Source organism: Elephantulus edwardii, unplaced genomic scaffold, assembly GCF_000299155.1.
Source record: "Elephantulus edwardii isolate Elephantulus edwardi_28Jun2011 unplaced genomic scaffold, EleEdw1.0 scaffold00548, whole genome shotgun sequence".
Lineage (NCBI taxonomy): Eukaryota > Metazoa > Chordata > Mammalia > Macroscelidea > Macroscelididae > Elephantulus > Elephantulus edwardii.
Window position 1 is genome coordinate 162,435 of NW_006400298.1, and position 10,761 is coordinate 173,195.

The 10,761-nt window shown below is 37.2% G+C and overlaps 1 protein-coding gene across 1 annotated transcript in view; it reads left to right on the plus strand.

Annotated features, from left to right (window-relative positions):
• The window catches only part of DDX25 (DEAD (Asp-Glu-Ala-Asp) box helicase 25), a 103,500-nt gene that overhangs the window by 12,585 nt on the left and 80,154 nt on the right, over nucleotides 1–10,761 (plus strand). Inside the window, exons 7-8 of the mRNA XM_006903239.1 lie at nucleotides 2,185–2,299; nucleotides 3,437–3,614. Coding sequence (XP_006903301.1) covers nucleotides 2,185–2,299; nucleotides 3,437–3,614 — 293 coding nt within the window. The remainder of the gene's footprint in view (nucleotides 1–2,184; nucleotides 2,300–3,436; nucleotides 3,615–10,761) is intronic.

A 10,761-nucleotide genomic window follows, 5' to 3' on the forward strand; every position in this document is an offset into this window, starting at 1 on the left:
TTTAGGCTGTTGTGCATAGGGTCGCTATGAGTCACAAACGACTCGACGGCACATAATAACAACAACAACAATGTGAAACCTATACATACGTGGACTAAGAGGTATTCATCAGAACAGAGCAAGGAAACACTACATGGTTCAAAATCAAGAAGAGGGTACATCAGGGATGTATTTTGTCACCATACCTTTTCAATCTGTATGCAGAACAGATCATCAGAGATGCTAGGCTATACGAGAAGGAATGTGTCATCAGGATTTGTGGAATAGTCATCAATAACCTGCGTTATGCAGATGACACAACCCTGTTTGCTGAAAATGAGGAGGACCTGAAGCACTTGCTGCAGAAAGTCAAGAACAGCCTTCAGTATGGATTGAAGCTCAACATCAAGAAAACAAAGATTCTCACCAGTGGGCCAAATGGCAGCATCAGTATGGATGGTGAAGAGATTGAGATAGTTAACAGTTTTAGTTTACTTGGCTCCACAGACAACACTCTTGTTTCCAGCAACCAGGAAATCAAGAGACAAATTGCTTTGAGAAAGTCAGCTGCTAGGGACTTCTCAAGAGTACTGAAGAGCAACGATGCTATGCTGGAGACTAAGGTGTTCCTGATCTAGGCTGTAGTCTTCGCAATTACATGATATGCTTCAGAGTTGTACAGAGACTAGAGATGACAGAAAGATAATTGATGCCTTTGAGCTGTGGTGCTGGAGAGAAGTGTGTTGAATATACCAGGGACGGCTAGGAGAACAAACAGGTTTGTCCTGGACAGGGTGAAGCTGGAATGCTCCTTGGAGTCAAGGTTTCGGAAGCTTCATCTGATGTACATTGGACATGTAGCATGGAGGGACTGGTCCTTGGAGAGGGACGTCCTGTTTGGGAGAGTGGAGGGACAGTACAGGAGAGGAAGACCCTCAATGAGATGGATCGAATCTGTGAGTGGAGTGGTGGGAATGAGTGTGTTTGAGATGGTGAGGTTGGCACAGAATAGAGCAGTGTTTATGGCTCTTGTACATAGGGTCGCTATGAGTTGCAAGCTCTCCACTGCACATAACAACAACAACATGGCTTTTGTTTGTTTGTTTTAATTTATTATTTATTTCAATGAAAATTTATAGAGACTTTGGATTTCCATTAATTCATTGTTGCACTTTTCTCCCCTCCCAACCCTCCCCCCCAGTACACTACCCTCTTGGAAAAGTAAAAGAAAAATTCTTCCATTGTTTCACAAACCCTCCCCCCAGGCCTTCGCTCTGGACTCCCATCATGACAAAAATACCTAATCACATATCCCTTTTAAACAGTTTTCTCCCTCATCTGTTTCACTGCAGTATACAGTCTACCCCCAACTTTGATATCAGTCCTGTTTTACAATAGTGGCACCATGCAGTATTTGTCCTTTTGTGACTGAGATACCTCACTCACCATAATGTCCTCCAAGGTCACCCATTTTGAGTATTTCATGAGTTCCTTGTTTTTCAATGCAGCATAGTATTCCATTGTGTGAATAAACCACACCTTCTCTATCCATTCATTTGTTGATGGGCACTTAGGTTGTTTCCAGCTCCTTGCTATTGTGAACAAAGCTGCGATAAGCGATAGGCAGGGAGGGCCTGTGCTAGTTTTACTCCCTCTGACCCTTTCTGAGAGACACTTACCACCTTGGGCCCCAATGTCAGTTTTCTCTTTTAGACAGCTACATAATCACATCAGGGTATTATGTGTCGTTGAGTCCAATATTGAACTAATAAAAGAGATAAATCAAGTAAAAAAGGTAATTCTAAAAGGGACCTAGTTCAATGGTTACTAATTTTAAAACACCTATGTATGAGAATGATTGTATAAAATACAATGTGAATGAAGTAAAGTGTGAAATACAATATATACAAATTTTGTATGCAAACCAATTTCAATTTTTTTAAAAAAAAAGTTGTAACCAGTAACTTGTCTCAGTATAAACCCTTTAGGAAAATGTTAAAACTCTTATATACTCTTCAGTTCTCTCCTGTCCCTTTAGCCAGTATTCACCTCAGATCTATCTAAGTTTTATTCAATTTAAAGTATTTTAAACTAATGGGAAGGTCTAATTTTGTTTGTATGCTTCTCCATGTCCCAATGTTAAGTATAGTTGTAAAGTTTAAAGATGAGTTATTTAAACCTTTTATTCTATTCTCTTACTTGCAGTGCCTTTGCCTGGCACCTACCTATGAACTTGCTCTGCAAACCGGCCGTGTGGTTGAACGGATGGGAAAATTCTGTGTGGATGTTCAAGTGATGTATGCCATTCGAGGGAATCGAAGTATGTACGAGGAAGCCAGTCCTGGCTTCTTACTTGATAAGTGTGTTGTGTGACATCTGTTTTCTCATATCTGAAGTGGGGAAAATAAAAGCGCTTGTATCATATAATTGTTAGAATTAAATGTGAACATTCAGAGACAATACCATGTACAAAACAGGGCATTATAAAGGTTCAGGAAGAGTTCACATAATTTTCACATCCTGCATGAGGTTGCTTCAGAGAAGCTTTTTTTTAATTTTTATTTTTTTTTTTAGGGAAATTGAGTTGCTTTGAATTCACCTTTTATTTTTTCATTGAAGTAATCCATGGTTATAGTTAAAAACGTTGTTAAAACTGAATATAGGAACGTAAAAATGAAAGAAGTATTTGTTGCTTTCCAAAACTTAATCCTATTCTATTCTACTCATAACAGACCTGTATTGGTTTTTGTTGTTGTTGTTGTTTTTTTATTATTTTTGTGTGTGTGTACCGTCAAATCAGATCTGACTGGTACAGGAGGAGCGCCCTCCTTCCCCAGATGCTCTTCCTGCAGCAGAACATCTGGTGGATTTGAACCGTGCACCTCTGGGATTGTAGTTGCAGCTTCTTGCCACTAGGCCAGCAGAGCTCTCCTGTTTGTTGTTTTTTAGAAAGCTTATTCAAACACATGTGAATGCACGGAAATACATTTATTTTCATTGTAAGAGTTTCCTAATAATGAAAGTTAGAGGTTTTTTTACACTGTTAAAAAAATTTATGCTTTGACTTTTTCCCCCCAGATAAATAATATGGTCTCAACTCATTCTTTTGATTGGTTAAATGATATTCCAGAATACTTTTAATGAAGATACTAATGACATATTTTGTTTGTTTTCTGAGTAGCAAACATTTGTAGGTTTTTCCACAGCTATGCCTGTATTTCTGTAGGACAATGATTTTTAAAATAATCTTGGTGCAGAACTAAATATGGAACACTATTATCATTATCATAAACCTAAACACCTAAAAAATAAAAAAACCATCATGACCTGAAGGGTTTACGTTGGAAAAATGATGAGCTATACTTTTACGGAAGAGTTTTATGTTGCACTACTGTGAATAGTGAACTGTTTCCCACTGTTTACATCTGAAGAAGCATTTTATAAACTTTTTCCACAGTTCCAAGGGGTAGTGAAATCACAAAGCAGATTATAATTGGCACTCCTGGAACAGTCCTAGATTGGTGTTTCAAGCGAAGATTAATTAATTTGACCCAGATCCGTGTGTTTGTTCTGGATGAAGCAGATGTGATGATTGACACCCAGGGATTTTCAGATCAAAGCATTCGCATTCAGAGGTAATTTTCAAATTCATTCTTCCTTTCTGAATATTCTATTCTAATTCGTCTTTTTTGTGTGCTGCCTAAATATGTTTAAGACTTGCTTTGTTACCTTATCCACTTCTAAAACCACTTTCTCAAGAGTGCTCTTGTTTTCTGGATTGACTATCCTACTTGGTTGAATTTCCATAATAGAATCCGCTCATGGGTTCTGTGCGTCCTTTTTTTTTTTTGGTTGACATTTTTTTCCTTTGTCTTGAATATTTTCCATTTTTGCACATTTTCTTCCCCTTTCCCTGCTCCCAACTCTCCCCACAATGCCCCTTTGTTATAGATTCTTGTCATACATATAATGTCTAATCATATATTCCTTTTGTATAGTCCTTTCACTCATCTGATGTAATGCAGTCACTCTTTTCCCATTCTCTCCCCAACCTCCCATGTCAGTCCTATTTTATAACAACTGTGTTAGGCAGTATTTATCCTTTGTTGACTGGGCTATTTATCTCACCATAATGTCCTCCAGACTACCCCATGTTGTGAAATGATTTATGAGTTCCTTGTTTTTCAGAGCTGTGTAATATTCCATTGTGTGACTATACTATGGTTTTTCTATTCATTTATTTGTTAATGAGTACTTGGGCTGTTTCCATCTCTTTGCTATTGTGAATAATACAACAATAAACCCGAATGTGCGTACATCTGTTTGAGTCATAGCTCTAGTTTCTTTAGGGTTTATTTCCAGTAGTGAAATTGCTGGGTCAAATTTCCAACTTTTAAAAAAATTTTTTTCCCTTTTATTTATTCATTTTTGCACATTTCCCCCTCCTCTAGCCAGCCAACCCCACAATGCACCCCTTGTTCCAGTTTGTTCTCGTAATGCATAATCATATATTCCTTTCAGATAGTTCTTCCCCTCATTTGTTCTAATGAAGTGTTCATTATCTGTCCACTCTTTCCGCACTCCAAATGTCTGTCCTGTTTTATAACAGTGGTTTTACATAGTATTTGTCCATTTGTGACTGATATATTTCGCTTAGTATAATGACTCCAGGCTCTTCCATGTTGTTAATGTTTTGCTGTTTCATTGTCTTCAATACTATGTAGTATTCCATTGTGTAGATGTATCATAGGTTTTTCTTATCCATTTGTTTGTTGATGGGCACTTAGGTTTCTTCCATCTCTTTGCTATTGTGAATAATGCAGCAATAAACATGGATGTACATACATCTATATGAGTTGTGGCTTTGTAGGGTATATTCCCAGGAGTGGAATTTCTGGCTCAAATGGTGTTTCTATTTCCAACTTTTTGACAACGTGCCAGACCACCTTCCATAGTGACTGTACCATTTTACACTCCCACCAAGCAGTGAATAAGTGTTCCAGTCTCTCCACAACCTTGCCAGCATTTGTTGTTTGATGCCCTTTTGAACTTTGCTCTTGTTGCTGGGGTGAGATATCTCATAGTAGTTTTTATTTACACATCTCTGATTCCTACATATTTTGAACATTTCTTCATGTATGTGTTTGCCTCTGAATGTCATCTTTAGTGAAATGTCTTATTCATATCCTGTGTCCATTTTGTGATTGGGTTACCTTTTTCTTGTTGAGATACTTTAAATTTTTTATATAAGTCCCTTAACAGGTATGTCATTGCCCTTCTTACCATTTTGGAGAAGTTTTTTTATGGTTTGTTTTTGTTTTTTGTTGTTGTTTTTCTTTAAATGGGAATCACTCTAACATGAAAGGGATACTGTTAAGGTACTTCGTTCAGAACAGAGAGCACAGTGCTTATGTCTCTAACTTAATTAAATAGATCATAGAGTTTTAAAAAAAATTTTCTATAAGAATCACCGAAGGGGCTTACAATTATGCTAGACCTAACCTCAGACCTCCCAATTAAATTTCTGGATGTGGGTTCAAGAATCTATAAAATTTATCTTTAAATACTTTATATTTTATATACTATTATACATGGTTCAGAGTTAAATTCACATAGTACTGAAAGATTTGTATTGATTGCAAGTTGTCATCCTGACCATAGAGAATATCTCTCACTTCTGGTATTAGCTTTCATATCTTTAAATAGTACGCTCATATTCTTTTTTTTTTTTTTTGAAATGTAAACCTAATGATTATCTTCTGACTTCCTAATAGAGGAAATGAGGATTTAGTTCTTTAAGGTACCATCTCACTTTCCTGTCGTTTACTACTTATTATAGAAGGAATATGCAGTCATTGTACCAAAAAGAATTGGTTGACATGGTCATTTCAGAAGTAGCATATAAGCTGAAGGAAGAAGTCCAAGCAGCATTGAAGACATTAGCAAAAAATAAGGATCCAGGAATTGATGAAATACCAGTTCAAGTGTTTCAGTAAACAGATGTTGCTATGGGCATGCCCACCAGTGTATGCCAAGATATTTGCAAGACAGCTACCTGACCAACCAACTGAAAGATCATATTTTTTCCCACTCCAAAAAAAAATGTGACCCAGTAGATGCTGGACATTACTGAACAATATAATTAATAACACATGGAAGTAAAATTGTCCTGAAGATTATTAAAAAACAGCTGAAACAATACATGAACAGGAAATTGGCAGAAATTAAAATTCAAGCTGGATTCAAATGAAGACATGGAATGGAAGATAGCATTGCTGATGGCAGATATTTGTGACTGAAAATTTCCAGAGGCATGTTCTTTAGGAAGTGGATGCCACTCCTGCTTCCAATGATTTTATTGATTACACAAAGTCATTTAACTGTTTGGAACATAACAAATTATGGCTACCATTGAGAAAAATAGGAATCCTAGAGTACCAATTGTGTTCATGTGATCAAGAAGTTGTTCATATAAAACAGGAGAGCACTGAAAAATGTTTTAAAATCAGGAAAAGTGTGTGTCAACGTTGTATTCTTTGTTAAATTTGTATGCCAAGCAAATAATTCAAGAATATGGGCCATGTGAAGAAGAATGGCATCAGATTTGAAAAAAGACTTACAGCAAAATGTGTTATGCAGGTAACACAACTTCACTTCCTGAAACTGGAAAAGATTTGAGGCATATGTTGAAGATGATCAGAGACAACAACCTTCAATATGAATTGCATGTCAACATTAAGAAAACAGAAATCCCTGCCATTGGACTAGTAGAAAAAGTCTACTACATGGAAAAAAGATTAAAGTTCTCAGTGATTTCATTTTACTTGGATTCACAATCAGTATCCATGGAAACAGCAGTCAATAAACCAACTCATTACAATGAGGTCAAGAACTTTTTTAAAGTACAAAACAGCAAGGATGTCCATTTAAAGTCTTTGGTGTGCCTGATTCAAGCCATAGTATTTTCAGTTGCTTCCTATGAATCTGAAAGTTGGACAGTGAATAAGGAAGACTTAAGAAGAATCCATGCCTTTGAATTGTTTTCTTGAAGTTTGTTGCTATGTACCATTGTGTCATAACCAACTCATAGCTGATCTTTCAGGGGGCATTCAGAAGTAGTAAATCACACAGGATTTCTATGTTTTTCCCATGGAACACCTCGTGGATTTGAACCTCATACCTTTGCACTGACTGGCAGCATACCTCTTTACAACTAAGCCTCCAGTGGTCTTGAAGAAGAATGAACACCCCTTGGACTGTCAAAAGAACCAAGAAATCTGTGTTAGAAGAAGTGTAATCGGAGTACTCTTTGGAAACAAAGTTGATGAAACTTTGTCTCGGCACCTTGGGCATGTTGTCAGGAGGGGCCAGTCTATAGAAAAAAAATACCATGCTGGGAAAATAGGTGGTCAGCAAAAGAGATGAAGATTGTCAGTGGGACGGATTGACACAGTGATTGTAACAATGGGCTTTAGCATGATGATGCAAGGTTATGGTGCATTTTTCACAGGGTTGCTGTGAGTCAGGGTTGACTCAATGGCATCTAACAGGTCCTTACTGTAATATTTTAGTTGCATTAACCATATGAATTGCAGAATAAAAGTCCTGATGATCTGCTTCCATTAATGTGACAACTGAATAAATTCTATGTAGCTCAATTTTTTTCTCTCTTTGTAACACAAAGTTAGAGTCAGAAACTCAGAATAAGTTAACATCAGTCAGAAACTACTAGATAGCAACTATCAACACTAGCATCATTCATATCATTATAACTATATAGCTATAATTTACTAAGCCAAGCAGTGTATTATAATTATGGCTTTCTAATATAACATTGTTAACCCTAGAGTTAATAGTTACCTTCCACTCCCTCAATTTGATTAGTGTGTTGTATGAGTATCTTAGTTTCTTCGTGGTGCTGTGGTAGAAATACCACAAGCAAGTGGCTTTAATGAATAAATCATTCTTTTCTCACAATATAAGATACTCAAAATTCAAACTCATTGGTGTTGAGTTGGAAGCAACTCATACCTGACCTTCCAGTGCGTTTCCAAAGACTATAAATCACATGGGAAGAGATTACTCATCTTTCTCCCACTGGTACATTTTTAGCCCTTTGGCTCACACTTGGATTGTCAATGTAGATTCCTACCAAATAGGTCTGGGCCACCTGAGCTCCCTTTTATGAGGCTAGAAGTTAAATTCAAGCTGCCAATTTTAGGGAAAGACTTTCTCTCAGTCTGGGGAAGGGAGTGGGAATGTCTGTCTCAGATTCTCTAGGAGGATTCTTATTAAAGCATTTCTTACAGACCTCCACATGGTGTCAGACTTCCCCAATTTGCTTGCTTGCTTCTGTACCTAACTGCCATTTTATAGCATGAAAATGTAAAAGTGATTGGCTTTAGCACACCTTATAATGATAATGGCCTTGTTAGTATAATAAAGAAATCCCTATTCTCAGACATAGGATTTATACCATTCTTGCAGGGGTGAGGCACACTGTTCACATAATCATATCTTTAATTCTACCTGTTTGTCCTGCCAACGTTAATTCAACATAGTCAAGTAAACTTCATAAATCCATTGACTTCTTTATTTTGACTAGACTTCCCAGGCGCCCATTTTCTCCAACTTCTAGATTGTCTAGATTGCATGCTGTTTGAGCCCTCTATGCAGGTATTATCAGAGTTCTCCTTTTTCTCCCTGAGTTGTCTTCCTTGATTTACTCCTTCATTATGTGAGAGTGCAGTTTTCCAGTGAATCTTCATAAAAAATATTTGGGAAGCTCAGGGACCAATCCTTGGAGAAGGACATCATGCTTGGGAGTGTGGAGGGGACAGCGCAGGAGAGGAAGACCCCCGATGAGATGGGTTGATACAGTGACTGGGGCAGTGGGGGTTGGTGTGTTGAAATGAAACTGCTCAGGACAGGGCAGGCTTCAGAGCTGCTGTACATAGGGTTGTTATGAGTGGCAGGCACCTCAGAGCCGCATAACAACAGCAGTATATTTAAGAATTTTTTTTTTAGAATCTTTTTACCCACACCCTTTTGATTTGTTGTTGTCTAGGTTAAAAATTAGTCATTCTCCATTTAATTTAGATAAAGTTGAAAGCAATTTAAAAAAAAACTATTAATGCCAAAATCTAATGTAAATGTGAAATCTTTTAAGTTCTAAATTTTTGATCCACTTTGAGTTTATTTTAGTTTATGATGTGAGGTGTGGGTCTTGCTTGAGTTTTCTGCAGATAGTTTTCTATATTCACATAATGGAATATTGCACAGCACTGTAGAACAAGGACCTCATAAAATATACATAATGTAGGTGACCCTCAGGGACATGCTGAGTGAAATAACTCAGTCACAAAAGGAAAAATACTGCATAACACCACTGTTATGAAACAGAACTGACATGGAGGTTCTTAAGAAAAGAAAGGATACACAAATAAGGGATAATTGCATCAAGGAAAAGAAGGAACACTGCAATTAAAAAAAGATTTGGAGTGAGGATTCTGGGTGAGGATGGGCAGGGTGGGTTTGGGGATAGGGGTAGGGGTGAGAGTGGGGAAGGAATGGAAAAGATCCAGTGTGAAAAACAGTGTATTCAAACTTTGTAAATAAACCAGTATAAAAAAAAATAATGAATACTGCATTGGAAAAGATGAAATAACTGTTTAAAAGGAATATATATTTAGGCATTATATGTATGACAACAGCCCAGAATAAGAGATACATTACAAAGAGGACTGAGGGGAGGGGTGGAAGGGAAGTAATTGTGCAACAATGAACACATTTTTTTAAGAAAAAAACTTTTAACTTCTTTTAAAAAGTCCAATATTATCCTTAATACTTATGCCTATAACTTGGTTTTTGATCTCTAGGAATTTTTGGGTTGTATTTAAATACTTTTTAAAAGATTATTACAAAACTGGCTTCTATAAGGATGTTAAACATGCCCTAAATGTCCATCTGTTTCAAACTGGTTTGCCATCGCATCATCTTTAACATCAATTATTTCATTTCCCCTTAACCCTTTTGCTCATCATGAGTTTTACAGTTCTCAGGAAAGTTTCACTGAAACTAAGGAAGCATTAGGGAACTGGCTCACACAGTTATGGAGGCAACAGGACCAAATCGTAGATCAGCTTTGTTGGCCAGGCAGCACTGGCTTGGATGGTGACTGGTATAAGTTGAAGTAAATGGTTGCAGAAGTGGGTGAGCAGCTAGCTGTAAAACTGTGAGAGCAACTGGACCAGGTTAGATGCAGTGTTGAGACAAAAAGGATTGAATCTTTCAGGAACATTCCACTATTTAGATCTCAGGGCTATAGACAACACCCCCAAGGAAACGAAGGGTCATACCTTCTAATTAGGTGAGGATGGAGAAAATTAGATCTTCAGCCAAAGAGGCTAGAATTTACATCATAAAATTAAAAGCTCTAATTGAAGGGGTGCTCTGATGGTCTACTGCATAAGAAGTTGCATTGCCAACCTGAAGGCCTCTGAAAATCTGCTGGTGGGTCAGCTATGAATTGGTTCCAGCTTGGCATCAGTGAGCTTGAATTAGAGTTGGAAGAGATGTTAATAATACATGATATTTTTTTAGGACATTATGCTGAGTGAGGTAGCTCAGTCACAAAGGGACAAATGCTATGTGGTGCCACTGTTGTAGAATGAGGCTGGCATTGGGATGGGGGTAAGACTGAGAAAAACTGGATGAAATATGTTTACGGCATTGAAGTCTATGGGGGAGAGAATAGTCTAAAAGTATTATATTTTAGGGCAT